At 51.6% G+C, this 22,476-nt stretch overlaps 1 protein-coding gene across 1 annotated transcript in view; it reads right to left on the reverse strand.

Moving 5' to 3' along the window:
* Positions 1–242: 242 nt before the first annotated feature.
* Positions 243–22,476, reverse strand: part of TSHZ3 (teashirt zinc finger homeobox 3) — a 69,010-nt gene continuing 46,776 nt past the window's right edge. Inside the window, exon 2 of the mRNA XM_023649474.2 lies at positions 243–5,047. Coding sequence (XP_023505242.1) covers positions 1,839–5,047 — 3,209 coding nt within the window. The 3' untranslated portion in view covers positions 243–1,838. The remainder of the gene's footprint in view (positions 5,048–22,476) is intronic.

Consider the following 22,476-nt stretch of genomic DNA (forward strand, 5'->3'; position numbering starts at 1 on the left):
TCCTTTCTCTACAATCCTTATTCTTGAGGAAAATTCTGTCCACGCCGCCTCTGAGGGAGTGCTCCCTGCTCTCCAAACGCCAAAGTTCACTAAAACTCCCCTGATTTACAGGCAGCTTCCGACTGCCAGCACCTGGCAGACACAGCAACCAGCTCAGTCATAAACAGATCGCATACAATTTAATTTTAATGTGCTCGTTAGTCGTAGCACATTTCAGACATAATTGTGAACGCAACACAAAATTATAGCAAAAAGACAATTTTAATGCTGCCGTAGAAAAAAGGGCTATATGAAGAGTCACATGATGGTGGTTCATTGTCAACAACAAAACAGGGCACAGAGTGTGTTACAGTGTCTGTGCTGTTTACATGCCAATATTTTATACATAGGTTCTCATATGGTGTCAGCTGTCAGTTACTTCTGCAAATTAACTGCCAAAAATGGAGAAGAACAGAATCACTTGGAGAGCCGGTAACCACGGGTTACCTTTCATAAGCCTAAAGATAAAGCTGCAGTGTGGGATCTTGGGAGAATAATTAGGAAGAACAAAACAGAAAGTTACCAATTGAAATGAAAAGGCATCCTACAATATGGAATAGCAACCGAGAGGGCTTATAAATAAGTGAAAGAGGTTGTATCACAGAATGCCTCATGACTTGTAAGCAAAGTATTACAGTACAAACATTTTAAAGGCTTTATCAATGTTTAGGAAATACAGTACAAGTTCTTTTTTTTTGTTCTTTTTTTTTTTCCTTTTCAAATAGACTTAACCCTTTGAGCACTGAGTTTATTTTTAGCGTTCTTTGATTTCTAATAAATACCTTTAAAAATCATGTGCAAAATAGTTACGATGCTCTGCCATGGATGTATTTCCTGGCCTCGTGTATTCAGACTGCTCAAAACAAATGATAATATGATGCTAATAAATATGTATAATTTAAACATGAACCTCTATCAATATAGATGTACTGTATAGCAAAACAAACAATCATACTTTGCTTTCAGATAATGTTTCTGTATACTTTATAAATGCTATCTGTGGTATCTTCTGTATAATTTACAATGTTTGTATGTAAAAAACAAAACCCATAGACCTTAAAAAAAAAAGAAAAGGAAATATACACTATACATAGGCACGGCATATGCCCAGAGCATAGCAGGTACATAAAACAATGTTGCTATAAATGCAGGAAAAAAGGTCATTTAACCACAATCACATTTTTCATAAGAGAGTCTGAAATCTATACAATATATACATCTATGTTTCAATGTGAAAATAATATTCTTTTAAATTTCAAGGCGTGTTATACCCCTGCAGACCTGCATAAATGGAGGTTCGTATTATTAATTATAACTAAGCTGGTAAGGAGTTTAAAAAACAGAGCTTCATACATTATTATTATTTTATTTTATTTTTTAACCAAATTAATGCAAAAGTGCTTCAAAGTACTCAGAGGGCTAAAGATGAAAGGGTGAGTGAGAAATGCCAGCACACCCGAGTCGCGTGGAAAAAGTGTGCCCGACTTCGTTACAAATGCGGAATTAAACTGTCTGTTAATGCATGCAGCTTGAAGCATCGAGGGATGCTCACAACTCAATCCCATTTACACAAAGTTCCAAACACTTACCACTGCGGTTCAACCTTCATATTTTACCAGTAACAACAGCTGAGTATGCACCTCTATTAACACTGTACAGTTATACAAAACAGCCCAGCCCAGAGCGATTCTCTGCAGTTAACAGAAGAACATGTGCCAAGAACGAGACAGAGGGGCCTTAAGGTGCCTGCCACGGTTTCCCTCAAAGCAAGTTACAGTCATTTTAACCGAAAGCCAATGCTACTGCTTCTCCAACTCTGAAACATACAGGAGGTGGTCTTCTGGGGACTTCCCGTGCGTTTTGCTAAGGTGAAGTTTAACGGCATGCTTGCTCGCAAAGGTCCGATTGCAAAGTTTGCACTGGTAGGAGGTCCCCAGGTCCTCCTCGGGGGAGGACGTCACCAGTTTTTCTGACGGCGACTTGGTTTGTGCTATCTGATTGTTAATCTGTTCGGTGGACAGTTTGGACAAGTCCCGTAGCCGGAAGCCCAGGTGTGACTCTAGGTGACTGATGTACGTGGAAGGAGTCCTGATTTGTGACGCACAGTCATTACAAAAGAACACGGGGTGGCCAGTGTCCAGGTTTTTGAGGAACTTTGTTCCACCTGTCCTTCGAAGCTGGTACTTCACGTTGGCCAGCCAGTGGCTGATGGTGGTCATGGAGAGGCCCGTGAACCTTGAGATGTGCATGCGCTCCTGGGGGCTCAGGTCTGACATGATGTACTTCCCCTCGGACGTCTGCCGCAGGCTGGCGGCAAACTGGGCCTGGAGGATGAGCAGGTGCTGGGGGTTCCAGTTTGACTGGCGGCCCTTCCTCTTCTGCGCGGGCGTCGCCTCCTCGGCCTCCTCCAGGGTGGCCCCGTCAATGTCAGACTTCTCGGAGATGCTGGAAGGAGTGGAGGACTTTGACGTGTGGCTCTCTGTCAAGTTCTTCAGCATATCGGATATATCTGACAAGGCATTCTCGCGTAGCGGCGAGTTTGACATGAATGATACGACGGCAGATGTCTTCGCCGTTGTCACCGTGGATGAGGAGGTTGCCGGGGATGTGGACGTGGGTGACAAGAGCACTGAACCCAAAGAGCAGCCTTTGTCACTCTTCCCTTTTGTCAAGTCTATGGGCTGGTCGTTGTTGACGTGGTAGAAATAGCGGTCGAGGTGGTCTGCCTTCTTGGACTGGAGGGGCGGTGGGGTGGCCACGGCTGCCTTCTCGGCCAGGCTATTGCTCATCTTGAAAAGCATGCTCATGGGGTCAAGGGCAGGCAGGGAGGGCTTGGCAGCCTTGCCCAGGTGAATGTTCATGACTGACTGGAGGGCACTCAAAGGGTTAACGAAAGGCTGTTCCGGCGGGTGGTCAGTGATGATGGCCGTGCTGCTGCTCAAGCTGCCAGTCATGGGCTTCACCAGCTCCTTGCCGTTCTCCACTGGCTCTGCCAGGGGGCTCCCCTCCTTGCAGCCATCCCGCTGGGGGCTGGGGCTGTCCCCCTGGCTTTTGAAGCCCCCATCGCTGGACGCCTCCATCTTGATGGGCTCACTGACTTCGCTGCTGCAGGGGGAGGGAGTGGCCCGCTTCGGCGGAGAAAGCTTGCCCTCCGGCTCCTTCATTTTCTCCTCGACTTTGGCAACCTTCTCGGTGACTTTTTTCACCAGCTCCTCCATGGCGTGAAAGTTTGTCTTGGGCATGGGTGAGGTCTGGCTGCTGGGCGGGGAGACCAGCGTCTGGGTTTTTGTGGGCGACACAATCTCGCTGTTGCCAAACATGGGTTTCAGGGGTGTGCTCTTCCCCGACGAGCCCAGAGACAGCTTCATCATGTTGGGGAGCTGGTAGGCGGCGTGGATGCTGGGGTAGCCCCCCCAGCTGGGAGTGCCGTTCTGGGCCTTGTTGATGGCGGACGTCACCGTGTTTTCCAGGGATTTTAGGATATCTAGTCCCCCCTTGGGACTCTCTTCTAGGTCATTTTCAGTCAAATAGTGGTATTTGGAAGAGATGTCGTACTTTTCCTCTTCTTCACAGGGCTTCTCCTTTTCCTTAGGTTTCTCCTCCGTCACCGCTTTCTCCTTGTCGACTTCCTTCTTGACCTCCACATTCAGTTTTGGGGAGACGCTTGCAGGCGTGTTGGAGGGGGACGTGAAGGTGGTGGCAGCCAGGGGCACAGACTGCACCTTCTCGTCGAGCAGGGTTGTGACAGTGGGCGTGACGGGCGTCTCCATGATGGGCTTCCCCTTCTTCATGGCCGAGTTAGTGACCTTGATGAAGTGGCCAGTAACCATCATGTGGGCCGTGAGCTCCTGCAGCGTGTCGTGGGAGCTGCCGCACTCCATGCACTTCAGGATCTGGGACTTCCGGGCCTCAAAGTGCCAGGCATAGCTGGCCCCGTTCTGGTGGCCGTACCGGTTATTTGGCGTGATGTAAGGGTTGGAGTTCTTCTGAAGGACATCATTCGTATCTGACATCGCAGCTTTAGGGGTTCCACCTGTGGAATCTGGGGAGCTGGGGAGCTCCAGCTCGAGCGAAGCTTTCTTCCTAGCGGCAGGGATGATTTTGGCTGCAACAGGAGTGACGGGTTCCTTCAGAGGCACTTTTTGGTAGTGTTTTGTTTTGATCATGTGGACACTCAAGTCCTGGAGGGACTCGAACGAGTGGCCACAGTACATGCACTTCAACACCTTCTGGGCGTCTTCCTTCCCTTCCATCTCCAGCAGGGAGCGTTTGCGGGGCTTGGACCAGCGCTTGGGGTTGTTGTTGTCAGTCTCGTGGTTGTCGTCGCGGTAATGCCCCGTTTCATTCATGTGCACTGTCAACTCCACCAGTGTGTCGTAGGCGGCGCTGCAATCCTTGCAGCGGAACTTGCTGGCGCCCGTGAAGATGGAGCCGTAGAGCTTGCTGCTCTGCCGGTACAGCTGCACCGTGCTGAAGAGGCTGGGCTCGGGCAGCATGCGGCTCTGAGACACCTGCTGCAGGGTCTTGGCCATGGCGCTCTGGTGCCAGTCGAAGCTCCCGCTGCCGCAGCTGCTGCTGCTACTGCTGCTGCTGCTGCTGCTGCCGCCATTGTTCTTCTCGGAGGAGGGCTGGTGCAGGTTGAGGTTGAGGTTGGACCAGTAGGAGTTGGAGAGGAAGTTGTTGTACACGGCCTTCATCTGCTCCAGGCTATCCGACACGGTGGTGTCTTCCAGCGGGACCACCACCTCCTTGGTCTCCTCTTCGTTCTTGATGGAGCCACTTTCGAAGTCAGCCATTCGGTCACTGGTCTCACTGATGTGTGACTCACTGTCCATTTCGTGGCTGGAGAACTCAGCTGCTGGGGAGTTCTGGTAGCTGGGGCAGGTCTTGCTGAGCTCCTTCTCTGGGCACATGTACTTGGCCGAGGGCTCCCCATCTGCCGTACTCTCTTCAGGGTCTATATCTTCGTCTACAAGGGCGGCAGCCTTTAACTCATCGGAAACGTAGGCTGCCATGATAACAGGTGGGAAGGTGGCATACAAAGAAGAGAGACAGGGACAAGGAGAGAAAGAAAAAAAAGGCATTAGTAAGTGTTGAGCTTACCTAGAATATTTTCTGGGCTCTCAGGGAAACGCAGCAAAGTAGACGGGCACATTTATTTGTAAAATTAAATAGTTAAAATGTGGTGTTTCTTTGGAGCAAAAAAAAAAAAAAATCTGCTCTTCAAACATAATTTGCCACCTTATTCTTCTCAAGGGGCAACAGCTTGAAATTAAAACTAAATTTGAAATTAATGAAGCACATTCTGGAGGTGGCATTCATTTCTAAAGTAATAAATTACTTGTATCAACCTCAGAGACAGCAGTTCCTGTCTGTCAATTAATATGTCTTATGCTTCTCCTACCCCTAATGCATTTCTTAACAGACAGATTCACAATTTAAATTAAGCAAGCATTTTTTACTCATTACATTTTTGAGGCTCAATCTTTAATAAATATAAAGTACAAAAACATCAATAAAATTTTTACAAAGTAAAAAGAAAGTACATCAATTGCAATAAATTAAAAACAAGGTTTTGTGGCTTTTTTTCTTTCTCCCTTCTGGAAAAGCAGGTTTCATAAAAGCTTAGAGAAAGTTTCCTCCCAGGGAAGCTGCTGGTTTGTCCCAGTTGGGAGGAAGACCCTGACCCATGACCACTCAGCACTGGCCCCGTGCCCCACGTGTACACTCAGCCTTTCCCAGCCACCCGCACACACTCTCCATGCAGAATGATGTCAGAACAAGTTCAGGAAAATTGGTATGCGGTGCTCACTCCTGCTGTATAAATATATACAAGACCTTCCAAGGGACCTTACAAATGTCAAAGTGTTTGCTCTTCAGACTCCTTTGTCAATATTTACTCAGCATAAGCTTCGTGGGCATCCAACAGGGGTCCGCCTTTCTGGAGGCAATGTAACGGGGGATGTAAAACCAGCACACGCCTCCCGAACAGGTGGAGGGCAGGGCCGAGCAGCTGGGGTTCCAGAAGACGCACATCCAGAGACACAAAGCCGGGAAAACACTTGTGTTAACGAAATGAAATGGTTTGTTTTCATTCTCTTGCATTTGAGTGACTTAGGTTATTCCTTCCCGGAGCCTGCCTATCACTGAAAACCAAGTTGGGCTGGTCTTGTGAACAATTAGGCGTGGCCATCCCTGTGGTTAGTAACAATCTTAAGCCAGAGAAGAGGGGAAAAAGGAACTTCTTCCTGTCAGCTATTCAATACCTGTTGGCTTCAAAAGGCCAGTGGGGAAGTATGTTAGGTGGCTGTGATGCCACCGTGCTAATTGTGTAGCAGCTTAAAAGACCCTTAGAAAAGAAAAGGAAGCTTCATTTGTAGAATTCACTCCCATAACTTTAAAGATTTGCCCCAGATCAATTTCACACCAGAAAAAACCAGTGGAATAACTCAAACAAATAAGTTCCCTTGAAGGCAAATAGATATTTTCCCCTTGCTCTTTCGTCCAGGTCAAGTGTGATCTTTTTTTCCCTTCCTAAGTCCCCACTGAGTTCCAAGATTTCCAAGCTGAGACAAGTGACCTCTCAACCCTGCCACCATTTGCACGTGGATGGGAACGCATGCCAGGGACACACACCCGTATCAGCTGTGCAGGCGGGGACACTGCTGCTCACACGCAAATGACGACACACGAGTCCTGTGCTCGAGCCACGGGACGTCCTTACAAATGACAGAAGAAACTGCCTGCTCCGGTCAGCTGAGGTGTCAAGTACCGTGGTGTACCTTTGGTTTGAGGCCATGCACTTAGAGTTGAGAAATTAAAATGGCAAACAAGCTTTTTGCCTAGGGCCAGGGCCAAAAGGAGTAGGGAGAGCCCAGAGAGGCTCCTTTGCTGGCTGCGGTGAAGAAGATGAATGCGTTTGTTGGAAAAGGAATAGGAAGAGACAAAGAAAACACGCGCCTCGCTCTCCTCCTCCACCTTCCCAGGCTTGCGACACACTGTGGCAAGCTGACTCACAACCTCCCACGGGGCTGGCCGGTCTGGAGGGAGGGCAGCTGGGGGCCAAGCGACCAAGAGTCACAATTTGCCTGGAACTGTCCTGATTTTAACACAGAAAGTTCTACATCCTGGGAGTCCTCTCAGTCCTGGGCAAAGCAGTCAGCTGGCCGCCCGATGTGCCGAGGGGCGCACGGCATGACTGGGTCAGAGCGCCTGGGCTGCCGTGCCCTCCTCTCGGAGCCGAGCTACGGCAGCGAGATCTGGGTTTAACCAGGTGCAGCCCACCAGCTGCAGACACACACCAGGTGCCCGAAGGCCTGACGTTTCCATCCAGGGGGCCTCGTTTTGAACACGGAGTCTGGGAAGGGAGGAGGAAAGCACAACGGCCTGTGACCCTACAGCTGAGACACAAGGAAAAGCACGGCCCCGTATAAACAGGGACGGATCCCACAGCCCCTGCCCTCCTGGAGAAGGCCCTCTGACCACAGGCTGCAGCACGAACCCAAACGCTGGGCACTCTGCTTCTGCGACAGCGCCCACAGACTGAGTCTGGGAGACGTAGGGATCAGAAATGGCCCTACCTGAGGCCACTATGGGAGAACATGAGGCCACCAGAAGCAGCAGGGGCCAACAGTGGACACGAAAGAGCCCACTGTAGCCTGAAGGCGACCAGCTAAGAGGGAGGGAAACCACCCAGGGCAGTGTAGCTTCCAGAGCAGGGCATCCTGTGGCGGCCTCGACACAGCGCGGGGTGCAGCCCCGCACGCACCATCATTGCTTTTACCAGCTCCCGCCCAAGCTGGCCCCAGTGCACTCCAACATACTTTGTAAATCGCACAGCAGTATCAGAAGGTCATCAGTCTGATGACTGAGGAGGAAATTAATATTGAAAGGAAAGTAAGGCCAACCTCCCCAGTGGGAACAAAATCCTACTCTGAGGAAAATTAAAAAGCTCTGGCGCCAAGAGGACCTGGGTCCTGGGGAGAACTGGCCTCACCCCACACCCCACCCAAGGCCTTGTCATGCTTTCCAAGGCTCCTTACAAGCACACTTGCACACTGTCATGACAGGGACCTCACTACCTATTAAAATAGCCATTGTCTTTTCAGACCCAATGGCGAGAAGTATTTCCTCAGGCTGAGCCTAAGACTTCTCCCCACTGGTTCTTCCCTCCACGTTCAAATGGAGGGCAAAGTACGAATCCTCCCCCACGTTGCGCAATAATTGCACTCCTCCAGGAATATCACAGCCACTCCCGATTACTGAACTTCAAAAAACTGTGAGAAAGTGGCTATGGGCCCAGAGAGACGGCAGAGGGGGTTACTTCTGTAAACTCTCATGGCGCACTCACACATGCCAGGTGAGCTGCCGCACTCTGAGCAGGACGTCAGGTTCTTTCTCTGGGCCTCAATTTTCCCTTCTCTAGTAGAACACAGCATTTCACTTCTAAGGTCCTCCCTTCTCTACTTCCCAATTTTATGGCTTTTCTGAGAAAAGGGTGAAGAACTGAGGTGTAAACTCACTCTCTCTGGGGCATTCCCCCCACGCACGGGCTCCTCATAAGCACTCGGCAATCAAGCAGTTTCCCAGTCCTCTCTTCTCCACACTAACGAGCAAAGTCCCTGGCTGGACAGAAGGAAGAACTTCTGGACAGCGGGACAGTTAATGTCCTGGACCAAGCAAGGAGGGGATGGGAGATTGGCTGTCTCCACTCACTGTCTGAGTGGACAGGGAGAGGTCAGCTGGGGGGCAGGTGGGATGGATGAGAAGCTGGCCCCACGTGCTGGCCTTCAGTGGCCTTCCTCTCTGCTTGGACCCGACAGATAATCGTGCAGAGCCTTGGGAAGCTGCGCCACTGTCAACAGTTATTGGAATCCCTTGCTCCTATTCCACTTTCTGTATTTTCCTGTCTGAATTCTCCGAGGCCAAGGGCCCCATTCTACACTCCCATGGTCCTGCACACAGTAGGTAAGAAACAAACACTGGCTATGTCCTTTGGAAAGAGGTTGGTTGGAGGTCACATCCAGCAGCAAGATGCTTGTTACCCGCCGTCGTAACAGGATCTGTCCTCTTTCTCTCTCCTCTCTGACAGCAGCCTTGGCAAGCCACCAGCATCTCTCAACCCTCCTCCTCAATGACCCCGACTCCAGCCCGAGGCCTTTCCTTCTGTTCTCCACACAGAAGCCACCGGATCACTGTCAATCAGCGGGCCGGTCACATCAACCCCTGTGGAACACCCTCAGTGACTTCCCATGAGGCTCGGAAGAAAGCTCGGATTCCTCAAAGCAACCCCAAAGTCCTCCACCGTCTTGGCCCTGCTTCCCTTCCAGCCTCTCAGCTTCTAGAATGTGCCAACATCTCTCCCTCTTCACTTCACACTGCTTCCTCCATCGCCGGAAATCCTGGGGCAGATGCAAAGAAGGGGAGGGGGGGCCAATCCACCCCCATGGGCCACAGGTGAAATGTAACGTCCGGGGGAGGGGGCTTCTCCAACCCCAAATTTGTCCTCTTTGCACCCTCCCCCTCCTTGTTACAGGGCACACCACAGAAATCACTTGCTTTAGCCAGCTGTTCCAGGACGTTCTAGCAGACTGTCAGCTTTGTGTGGTCAGCCAGCAACCCCCATATCTGCTGCACCCGAGTGGCCGCTCAACACCTATCCACAGAATGCATGAAGGAATGAATGAATGAACACTGTAGATGACTTCTTCAAATCTCCTACATAGTTGCCAAAACATCTAGAGGGATCCAGGCTCTGGCTGGTCCCAGAGCAAAGCAGATGTGCTGAGGTCTGACTCAAAGTCCTTCCTGGATCAACTCTGCGAGTGACCAGCATTTCCAGCAGAGCTGCTGCACGAGGAAGGGCCTCAAGGGTGGAGAGGCTGACAGAACCCACCGCTGAGGAAGAGGGGAGGAAACATCCCGGCTGGCGTTCTCCTTGCACTGGAGCTGCCGCTGGCTGTGCCCACACTGGAAGACCCTTCTCCAAGAACGCGTTATCCTCACTCTTTTCTCTTGAAGAAATGAGACTGAAACCTTTGCAGCCAGCTCCAGCAGAGCAGGCAGCTCAACTGTCAGGGGAGGGGGCTCTCATTCAAACCGGAGCAACAGCTGCAAAGACGCAAAGAAACCCACGGGAGCGGAGGCCAGAAGCGCAGGCGGACTGGCGCCAGTGTTTCGTTTTTCCCCAAGTTGCCCCGGGGAAGAAGTTTCTCTCCACGAGGTGAGTCCTCATAGAACTGCCACACCGGCTTCCCTATCGCACCCCCGCTTCTCTCCCCTCAATGAAAAGTAAGAGCTTCAAGCAGCATGACAGCCATCGATCTCTCCAGAGCTGAAGGCCAAGGACACATTTTCGCACAGCTGGGTGAACCGAAGAACTTGCCAAGAGCGGAACCCAGTGGGACTTTTGGGTAAAGACGCACGTTCATGAGAAATTAAAGCTCTCGAGCTTACAGAATCTTCCTCCAAAGTTCCACAGCCCAGCACCCCTGGAATGTGACGTGATGAAGAAACAATGACCCTCCTGATCTGTGCGTGCCCATGAGCCATTCCCACATTCACTGAATCTGGTCCTCTCGCTGGTCCTGGGAGGTAGATAGAATGATCTCCGTTTTTCAGCTGAGGAAACTGGAGATCTGACAAGTCAAATGCGACACCCTCAAGCCCACCGCTGGCACCCCCCCCAGGAGGAGTCAGTGGAGGGAGAAAGGGACTTGACTAAACTCCTGAGGGATTCACATGGAAGGGGCATGGGGTGAGGACTGTGTCCCAGGACACGGACGCGGAGTGGGCCGCCACACCACAGCCTCCTCTGACTCCCATCCCCGGTGGGATTCCACGCCCACTCCTCCAGGACGGTCCTGGGTCCCATTCTGTGGCTCCCCAGTGCTCAATCCTTCTGAGATACGGCCATGGGGACGATGGATGCGTCCAGGGAGCCAGGAGCTGGCCCACCGCAACAATCAGAGGTCGGAGCCAGCAGCTCCCTCATTAATATTTATCATCATCATTAGCTAAACTCAATCACCAGGTAAAAAGAAATTAATACGTTTGATATAAATATAAAACAGTAAGCTGGGGCATAATGGAATTCATTTCTGGGCAAGTGGGAATTACCTTCATCACTCTGTTGTGAATCTCTCCCAAAAGGAGGAGCTGAAGGAGCTGGAGGGTGTCCCTGTGGGTCTGCACTCTCCAGCCAGTGGGGGGCTGGGGGGCGGCAGGGAAGCAGAGGGCCCTGGGAGGGAGGTGGCAAGGAAAGAGAGCATGTGGGCCCGTGCCCTGCTCCCAGAAGCAATTTCAAGGTAAACTGTCCTGCGGATTTTCGCATTTTCTGGGCTTAAATGAAGCTTCTGAAGTTATAACCCTCTGTTTTCAAATTCCCAAGACTCCTTAGGTGCTGGCTAAAGCTTCCTCAGATTCCTTTTCTTTTGTTTATTGACGTGTAGTTGACATTCAATATTGCACTAGTTTTAGGTGTATAACACAGTGATCCGACATTCCATACATTACGAATGATCACCACGATAAGTCCAGCAACCACCTGTCATCATACACAGTCACTGCAGTATTACCGACTATATTCCCCCCGCCGTACATGACATCCCCGTGACTTACTCCTTTTATAACTGCAAGTTTGCAGCTCTTATCCCCTTCACCCGTTTCTTCCATCCCTCCACCCGCTTCCTTCTGGCGGCCACCAGTCTGTTCTACGTATCTATGAGTTTTCGCTTCTGTTTTGTTTTCTTTGCTTATTTTGTTTTGTAGATTCCACATGTAAATGAAATCATATGGTGTTTGTCTTTCTCTGTCTGACTTACTTCACTTAGCATAGTATCCTCTAGGTCCATCCACGTTGTGGCAAACGTCAGGATTTCATTCTCTTAATTCCACCTCCCCTCACTCCCTAGTAAAGCTAGCCCAGAGGAGCACCTCCTCCCGCACCCTGTGTGATTCTGGTCATTCATTCACAAGGAAGCCTGACACTGTGACGGAGAGAGAGGAGAGGAGGCACGGAGAGGAGAGCGCCTGGCTGAGGAAGCACAGGGCAGTGTCCAGTGTCCAGAGGGTGAGGAGAGAGTGGAGGGGAGGGAGCAGAGAGAGGAGAACAGGAGAGAGATGGGGAAAGAAGAGAGGAATCCATTAGGACTGGAGCGGGGGACAGAGAGACAGAGGCAGACAGAGAGACAGAGACAGAGAGACCACCAGGAGTGGGAAGTAGGCAGGGAGAGAAAGAGAAGCAGTGATGGCGATTCCAGAAGAGAGGAAGGGCGAGGTTATTCTAGCGCGAGGACCATGCGCTCAGAGAGGCCCGAGCTGGGCTCCTGGTGCAGAGCTGGTCGTGGGAGAGGGGCCCCAGGGAGCTGCTGTGGGTTAGTTCCAAGGCCGGAGACTCGGGCCTTCTCTCAGCCTTCGCTGAGCGCTCAGATTTTCAAAGGACAAATTATCCTTTTTTAAGGATAATTTAACCAGCTGAGTTGGTGACCAAGAAGGAAGTTAACTGCTCAGCTGACCCTGGTGAGCAGAGCGGGTGGACGCAGCTTGGGGACAGAGGCAGCTTCCGCCCCAGAGATGATCAGGGGCCGCCCTGGGCGGAGGACACTTGGCGTCCAGCCTGGCCAGGGGAGCCGGGGCCTCCTCGGCACACCCCCAGCGGCCACTCTCAGGCCCTCACACGCACGATCACATCTGAGACTCAGAACTGAGAACACAGGCGTGGCGACATGTCTGAAACTGGACGTCTTGTGAAGGCTGCCAGATCTGGACTCGGTGCTCCTCACCCCTTCCTGCTCAGGGCTCACGCATGCCAGTCTCTGCAGACTCTCCTCCCGGCCGCCCCTCCCAGCCCAGGCCACTCTGCCTGTCTCAGGAATCAGATTCAGGTTGAGTTTTAACACCCGCCATGCCCAGACTCTCAGTGAGGCCCCGAGTCCTCCCCGTTTCAGAACATGCTTAGACACGGAAACATGCCAAGATCATCAGGGGGTGTCCTGACCACCTGAATCCCTCCCGCCACCCCCACACCTGGGCCCAGCACAGAGCAGACTCCCAGTCACGACAGAGGATAGCCTGGAAGCCCCGCAGGCCAATGTGGAGAGCGGTCCATGAGGGTGCCGGCCCGGACCTGGGGGAGGACCTGCTGTTTTGTTGGTGTTCTGGTGTTGTATTTTTTTCAGTTAAACTGAGTGATGCCACAGACAGTGAGACCCTGGGTCTTGGCTGCTGCTCAGCCACACGTTCTTCCTGTGACCCCGGACTGGCTTCATGTCTCTGAGGTCCAGTTTCCTCCCCCACGAATGAGAAGGAGGGGAGCAATTTCTGCCACCCCCAGCCCCCAGGTACAGGACAGGGGCTTCCTTCAGAAGGAGCGAGCACAAAGGACACTTCCAAGGAAAAGACGAAGATTAACAAGGGCAAAATCAGTATTCCTCAGGCCAGGCCCATCCTCAGGACTGCTAGGAAGGACGCGCAGAGGGGCATGGCCAAGCCCAGCTCCACCCCACAGCTCCACCCACCACATCCACCCTACAGGACAGAGATGCCCCAGTCTCCCAGAAGCACTGGGGAGCAGTGCTTAGAGCCGATGACCTTCTGCATAGTGCCAGTGGGAGCAGCCGTCTCAGACACTCATGCCCCTCTGGCTGCCAGTGTCCCTGCCGCGCCCAGGCCCCCAGCCAGGCACCTTCTCCAGGCTGAGCCCAGCTCCATGTCAGGTCAGCTTCCATCCTGAGTCACCTCGCTCTTTATGGGGGAAAGAGCTCAAGTCTCCAGAAAACCTCACGTGCATCTCCCCTTGTTAACAACATACCTGGAAAATCCACACGGAAGGATCCATTTGACACAAGGATTTCTGCTTTATGAACTGCCTATATACTCTTTGCCCTCTGGGTTATCTTTAACACGTCTCTCTTCTGTGCAAAGATGTTGCACACCTAATTGTGACGGGGGCGGGGACTCCTTTGTGAGTGTAGCCACATCTGCAGCATCTGCCCTGTCTGGTATCACCTGACTTGGGGCCCAGAGTTAACCCCAAGTGTTCTGAGATCCCATAAAAGGGGCTGCCTAGAGCCCTGGAGGGTGTGAGGGACCGGGAGACAGGCAGGGTGCTTAGAGCGGGGTGGCAACGACCACACACACTCACCCCGTAGGCAGCTCCCAGCATCCCGAGACCCGGGTCCTGCAGAAGGTGAAGATGGGGACGGTGGACATCCTGTGGCTGCTGACTGGGAGGCGGCTCAGAGGAGCAGCACTGATGCAGGATTTCCTTTTTGTGCCAAAAGAGTGAGGAAACGGCAGAAAGAAGTGAGTGATGCAGTGGAAGGGAGCTGAGCTACATGTGCTGGGTAATACCAAGGTGATTATACTGAGCTGCTGGGCCTCTGTTGGGACCTTATATAAGCAGCAGAGAGAGGAAATGGATTCCAGAGAAGGCGTGCTCATGGCTGGTACCTGGCAGGTCACAATCCAGCAGAGAACATGAGCTTTCTCCACCCAGGCACCTGGGCACCTGCAGTCACAAGATATGTCACTCAAGCTTTTTGGGGTGACAGAGGTCACAGCCTCTGGCAAGAGAGATAATGGCATTCTTGGATGGTACCAGGGAGACCAGGGGCCTCTGCAGCATCCCTGCTGGGCACTGGAACTTTCCAGGAAGCAGGAGAATCCCCAAAGGGCCAAAGCCGGGCAGAGAGGCTAGGAGTGCCTGGCTTGGCTCTGAGGGGAAGAAAATGGTGGCTGAAGCTCTAATGGTCAGGACTTCTCCAGAAGGCTGGCTGCTTGGGATGACAACCTCCCCAGATTGATTGTTCTTCCCACCAGCAAGGTCAGGAATATTAATTTTGTACACGTTAATGTGATGTAATGTGAGAGATGAATGCTTGTTCAGTGGGTGTCACTGTGTTAATAAAGCTGCGACGCTCTCGTGCCAAAAAAAGCATGGCGCTGCTGACTGGTGAATCAAGTCAGCGTGCAGAAGGCACCGTCGCCCTTCAGCAGAGCCAGTGCCCATTGGTGGTTCAGGCCATAACAGGCTGCTGCTGATCCTCTGGGAGGCCAGTGACAGCCAGGTCCAGGGGACACCTCCCAGCTGTTGGAAACCCCAGCCTGTTGGGGAGACTCGGCATCCGGGCCAAGGCCTGCTCCTCCAGACGTGGCCAGGGGCCTCCAGAAGCCAAACATGGAGCTCCCACCACCAGACTGAGAAAGACATGTCCGAGGCTTCTCTCTTTGGATTCTCGTTGCAATGAAAGAGCCTCATTTGGCATCTTAGTAGCCCCCCGAAAAACCTCCCGTCCCTTCGCAGACCCTCCCCAAGGGAGAGAAGGCTCAGATGAAGAGGCGGCCAGGAAGCTGGAGGGCTCCCCAGGTCAGACAGGGAAGCTGGCTCCCTCAGCTCTAAAATCACACTCAACCCGCTGCTTCTGGGGGACAGGCTCCGCTATCATCTGGGGATTAACCCCACCATAAAGAAAAATAAACGGATGAAGGACATAGTCACATTCAAACCCATTGCCTCAGACAAATCTTCAGATAATAAAGAGTAATGAGTATTCAGTTTGGGGACCATCGAAGTCCCCTCCGTCCTTGACTGCAAGCACATATGAAACCCACCAGCAGCGGAAGTCCCTAACACCCAGCTCCCAAGGGGTACCTATACTCTCACTCCCAATGCCCCGGAGAGGCGCTCTGTTGTTCAGTCACCTTAATCCACTGGGGAGCTGAGAAGGCAGAACCTTGATCCAGTGTCACCCTGTGGTGGTTGGGGCTGTCTAGGGTGATACTCCAGTTGGCTCGGCTTGGTAACCAGTAATGGTCTATCAAGCTTCTAGAGCCAGGGTGAGTCCCTGCAGGAGTGGTCCAGGAAGTAAAGCTTGCTGTGGGTGTAGTATCCCCATTTCTCTTTCTTAGCTCAGTATTTCCAAGTTCACTGCCCACCTGGAGTAAAGAGTCTAGGGTCTGAACCCTTTCTCTATATCCTTTTTCTCTGTTATTCCACAAAATCCGTATGGTAAATCCTAGTCTTACAATGGATCTAATAAATTAGAAGAATAACTTCATCCAAAGAACAACTTCTCTCACCTCGGTGGAATCTTAGAGAGCTGCAAATAGGACTTGGGTGTATTACCAGGGGCAGGGGATGTGCTCAGACTTCTCAAATTGCACAGTTGAGCAGTGGTCAATTCTGCTAGGGGCTCAGAAGAATCGTGCCTTACACACCATCAGCTCTGGAGCACGGGCTCTCCTGGAGGTAGGACAGAGCGATGCTCACAGGGTCCCTAATGAGGCAGCTGTGGGACCAAGTGGAACTCTTGCCTGTCTGCACACTCAATTATCTCAAAGCCTGGGGAAACCACAGTTGAAAATAGGGCAATGGGTTGGGGAAAATTTGAGGCAGTCCTTACAACGGGCCTCTTCAAAGTGGGCGATATGTGTACAACGCAGATGCTCACTGGGCCTTACTGGCTGTTCTCCAAAGTACCAAGGAGCAGGATCCAGGGCAAGGTACACGGATAGCTTTCATGAAAGAGGAATCAAGATTCACAGGGAAGAGGAGGCAACTGATTCATACAGCTCATCTACCCATCCGTCCCTCTGTCCATCCACCCACCCATCTATCAATCCACCCAAAATCCACCCCTTTATCCAACACGTATGTGATACTAAATATATACTCCAGATGCTTTAAGTCACCAAAATGAATGGGTCAGAGTCACAGGCTTTACTTTCATGTGGTCAAGATGTCCTTGGTTACGTAGATCACAAAGGCATCAGAGGGCGCACAGCCACACAAACTTCTTAGCTTGATGTGCAAAGCCCGGCACAACCAAGCTTCACCTTACCTTCCAAGTTGGCGTTCCACTGCCCTCCTCCCTCAGACATACACTGCCATTCCCTGACGGTGTTCCCTTGGCTTTGCCTTGGCTTAGGCTGTTTCTTCCACCTATGTTCCACGCTCCATCTTTCCACACTCTCCTCCCTGCCCTCCAAGATCCTGCTCATTCTACCTCCCCCAGGAGGTCCTTTCTCACCTCTCTCTTGAATGCGACCTCTTCAATCTCAGTGATGAAACAAGGGATGGACAAGTCCTCTTTAAACCCTAAATTCTAGAGAAATACAAGGAATGATCACTGGCATTCTCGTTTGTACAGCTCGTCTGGCGTTTGTCTCTTGTAGTTTCTACAACGACGAACCATGTGAAGAATCGTCTCTCCACAGACATTACAGGGGCAGGGCGCAGGCAGCCCTTACCTCTGAGCGCTGCACACAGCCTGGCGGATCAACACTCTCAGTAGCTCCTGGTCCAACTCACAGAGGCTGGTAGGTGCTGCGTAGAAAGAACTGCCACAGCCCGGCGTCACTTCAGGCAGAAGTTCCCCCAGCTTCCTGCGTTCTCTCAGATGCAGGGCCAAGCAGCCCCACGTGTCCCCCTACCGTACATACATCTCTTCATGTCACCTCACTCCCTCTCACAGAACAGAGACACTAAGCAGAGTGTTTCTCAGGAGTTCGTGACAAGGATCCTCATCTTCTGACCACAGGGATAACCTGGAAAGAGGATGCTCCCAGTGACCCCAGAGATGCCCAGCCCTTCCCTCACTGTATTAGCACTTGCCCAGCACTCATCCAGTGCATACCCAGGACTCATCCAGCACTCACCCAGTACTCATCCAGCACCCAGACAGAACTCACCTTGTATTTACCCAGCACCCAAATAGCACTAACCCAGGACTCATCCAGTACTCAGACAGCACTAATCCAGACCTGACCCAGCACTCACCCAGCACTGACCCAGACTTTACCCAGCAAACACCCAGCACTCACCCAGTACTCATCCAGTCCCCAGACAGCACTCACCTTGTATTTACCCAGTACCCAAGTACCACTAACCCAGGACTCATCCAGTACTCAGACAGCACTCACCCAGACCTGACCCAGCAAACACTCACCACTCACCCAGCATCCAGACAGTACTCACCTGGTACATACTAAACACTCAGCCAGCATACACCCAGCACTCACCCAGTACTCAGCCAGCAGTCACCAGCACTTACCCAATACTCGCTCAGCACACACCCAAGCCTCCCATTGCACAAGTGACCACAACTTGGAGGGGTCGGATCCAGGATAGGGCTGTAATCTTCCCAGCCAGTTTGAAGAAGCAAAGTTTCAAATGTTTTATAATTCTGACGGATATATAAATACCCATTGATTTCAACTTCATTTCTATTTATTAAAATAGGTTTCCCCCAAACCAATATATAAATAATGCCTATAGGCTGACTGGCATCACATGATACCTTTCCCTTTAAATACCCTGTCTCACTAATTCATATTGATGTTTATATAGTCTGACCCCGGTGTTTCTCATACTAGATTCAAGAACCCTCAACACCTCACCATCCTTCAAAAAGAGAGAGAGAGAAGAGGAAAAAAGAAACCTAAAGCAACACCAAATAATGTGAGCGCGCTCTCGCTAACTGGCTAGCGTGTTACTTGTCTCAGTCCTTTTATGGAGGGTGGTTTAGCAGCATATATCAAAACTGAAAGTATGTATGCTCTTTGACCCAGCTAGGAACCTATACTACAGAAATACCGACATGCAAAAAGCCCTTCTCTATTTAAGGGTATTCTCAGCAATGTTTCTTGTAATACCAAAAAAGAAGATAAACGAAGGTATATACATACCATGAAATAATATGCAGCAATTGATAAGAATGGTAAGAGAGAAACATCAGTGTTAGGAAAGACGTGCAGCCACTGGAACTGTCGTTGGCGGCTGCAGTAGTATAAATTGGTACTTCCACTTTGAAAAACTGTCGGCAGGATCTGCTAAAGCAGCCCATACATGTACTCTGTGACGCAGCCTTTCTCCTCCTGGATATCTACCCAGCAGAAAGGCACACATATCCCACCAGAGGACCTAGACGAGAACATCCTCTGGCATACCATTCATAATGGCAAAGAAATTGGAAACGACCCAAATGACCATCCACAGTCAATGGATAAATATATTGTGGTCTATCCACTCAACAGAATGGAAGAAAGCAGTGAAAATTCACAAACTCTTATGCAAAAGAACTAGGAGAATCTTACAAACATAATACTAAGGGAAAGACACCAATCACAAAAGATTACATACTGCTTGAATCCATTTATATAAATTTCAAAGCCAGGCATAACTAATCTGCGTTGGCCTATTGGGAAGGCGTGACTGGGAGGGAGCACCAGAGACTCCCGGGGGGCTGGAAATGTTCCACTCTGGATCTGGGCCCTCGTTACATGAATGTCCTCACTCGGGGGAAATTCATGGACCTGTACATTTATATATGTATGCTGTCTTTTTGTATATTACACTGAATAAAAAGTTTGCCTCAAAAAGAACGAGATAATTCTGCAAGTTCCCTTGTGGGAAGACCTCGAAGACATATTGTCAAGTGGGAGAAAAAAAAGTCACAGAAACACGGACACTGACCCCTGTTTTCTGTGTGTGGTCTTGTGGTGGGTGCCCAAGAAAAGGATCCTCACCTGGATGTGAACAGTGTTCTCCAGGTGCAGGAGGGCACCTCGTGCTGGGAGTGAGGTGGCAGGAGGCCAGGAGGAGGGGGCTCGCTTCTGTATGGGCTGAAAGTTTCGCAAGCACACACTCATGAAGGCATGTGAAATTTTAAAAAGTATACAAGGAAATTTCTTCTTAGTAAGCACCTCCTATGTGTGCAGCTCTGTACTGGGCACTGTCTGCAGAGAGTACAACAGGTACTCCTTCTCTTGTGAGCCCGCATTCCGGGACGGCATGATATGAGCGAGAGTGGGTTCCTACACGGGGAGGCTGGGCGCAAAGGCACAAGGCTTCGGGGCAGCTCTGTGGGACGTCCATCTGCAGACTTTCCTGCCTTTGCTTCCTTCTGCCCATCGGCATTCTCAGTGAAGATGTCAGCCAGTCATGATGGATTGTGGGAAAATAGAGACATGGGAAACTTTGTGCTGAAACTGTCGACTTTATTGGAAAGAGAGGGTATGAGCCACTTTTCCACCAGCCTCAAAGGCTGCTGGGTACCCGGGCATCTTGCTGGAGGGACACCCAAAGCATCCATGGGGCACGGCATCCTTAACCACGCGGGGGTCCTGTCCCCACCAGTGGGAGCCAGTGGGTCTTCGGTCTGCTGCTCCCTTTCAGACTGAGGGCTGGCACCCAGGGGAGCCCCATCGCCTCCCAGGACAGGGTCCTCAACTCCTCTCAGAGCACAGCCCTGTGATCACCTCACCGACTCTCCCATGCCCGAGGTGCACGTGGCAGGGACAGGCGTCTGTGTGACCGGTGGGGAAGGGCCCAGTGAGAGTCTGGAGTGTAAGTTCGCTGGGTCTCCATCCCCCACGTGTTGCCAGAGCTGAAGGAGACACCCGCCAGGTGCAGAGAGGGCACACAATGTGGTTTATTCCTCCTTCTTCCTTCCTGCCCCTTCTTGAGGCCAAAAGAAAGTTCCAGGGCCTGGATTTTTGAGTCTAATACAGGTGATCAAGAAACACCCAGGCCTTGGGAGGCGGGTGAAGGAGGGCACTCAGATCAACAGAACATGTGCCCCGGCTGCCACTTGCTTCCCTGTCGCTCCCCAACGCATTCCGATGGCCCCAGAAATCATCTCCTATAACACAGCCAGGAAACACTCCCCTCCCTGCAGAGGCTCTTGCCACGGGATCAGCAGGCATTTCCCAGAGAGGCTCAGCAGCACCATGATCGGCACCGGGGACAGAGCAAAGGAGCTGCCAGTGGCCTCCTGGATAACTGCCACTCCTCAGGCGGCACTCGGCACCTTTGTGATCTCAGCACCTCCCGGCTTCCCTGGTGCTTCCTGTGTACCCGAGGAAGGTCCCTGTGGGCCTGTGCTCAGGAGACCAGGAACACTGCACCTCCGGAACCCCAGCTGATGTCCCATCTCCCCGGGGGCTTTACTGTCTCCTCCATCCCAAGCCGATCCTTCTCACTTCTGCGCACCCACACCCCTTCAGGGATTTGCAGTCTCTTGTCCCCATGGTGGGCTGGGGCTGGGCGGGCAAGGACACCATCTCAGTAGCCCCCGCACCGGGCTGGCACATGCGGGGTGCTTGATAAAGCCCTTTGAATTGCATCAAACTTTCAAATGCAAAGACATCACAAATACGGAAGGCAGATGCTACGCCTGCTTTTTGTGCTTTGTTTTATTTTGCTTCCTTGGGACACTTCAGCGCCAAGCAGCATTTTCATAAAGAATTAAAAACCCAGAACCAACGCCCAGGAGCAGGCCCCTGCCACAGCTGTGCTGCACAGGATAGTATGGCCCCCGGGGGCTCTGCATTCCCAGGGGACCTTCCTGTGCATGATCTCCACCGAGCTACATAACAGCCTCGGGGGGGCACGCCCACACCACATGTGCCATTTAACGGATGGGGAGGCTGAGGCTCAGAGGGAGTCCAGCGGGTGGAGGCAGCCCACAAGACTCACGGGACACGGAACTAGGCCTGACAGTCAGAAGGAGGGCCTTTTTTCCTTTATCTTCCTGCTTCTTTCCAGAACACACCCTGGAATATACCGCTCAAGCGTGAAGACGCAAACAGAAGGTCCCTCTTTCTTGAGAAGTATGGCACACAATCCTTGGGAAAAGGGGCAATATTGCCTGCCTGGGAGGGCTGTGGTGGGGAGTCAGTGACACGAAAACGCACAGTGGGTAAGGGAGTAAATGTCACTCATTGGGGGCCCAGAACCTCCGCTGGTCCCACGTGCGGGATGTGGTTCTTTCTCGTCTCCTTGGTCAAGAGGGGCAGTAGAGTTTTCATTTGAAAATACAAATGAAAGGACTGCTTTTAGAGGAAAGCAAAGCCTGGCAGCCCCTGAACACTGTCTGAGACACGCACAGGGTAGGGGACAACATGTGCTCGCGGCCTCTGGGAAGAGGTGGGGCTGGCACCCCGTGGCAGTGCCCCGACGCTGGAAATGAGCTACACGTGCACTTAAAGCCCCCGCGTCTACACTTCACGGAGGAGCCCACCACACGCCGCCCTGCAGCTCCCACTCCTACTGCGCAAACCCACTGGCGAGCCCAACAATTAAAAATACCCTGCGGATCTCCCGCCCAACGCCGGGCCAAGGCTCAGGGCAGCCCCCCATCCCCGCTGCCTCTCTGAGCGGACGGTCTGAACAGTCTGCAGCCACCAGGCGAACACAGAATGTCACACGAGCAAAGACACTTGTCAAATGCCTTTCCCTTACAAGCACCCTCATCATGACCTGTGTTAATGAAGTTAATTGAATTTAAGATCAATAATGGTTAATTATTGCAATTTGACATTCAGAGATAAATGGCTTTAAGACAGAGAAGTGTGTGTGTGTGTGAGAGAGGGAGAAAGTGTGTGTGTGTGTATGTGAATTCTCTCCAAAGAAGGTGAATGCAGTAGGAGCCTGAG

This window comes from Equus caballus, chromosome 10 (genome assembly GCF_041296265.1).
Source record: "Equus caballus isolate H_3958 breed thoroughbred chromosome 10, TB-T2T, whole genome shotgun sequence".
Lineage (NCBI taxonomy): Eukaryota > Metazoa > Chordata > Mammalia > Perissodactyla > Equidae > Equus > Equus caballus.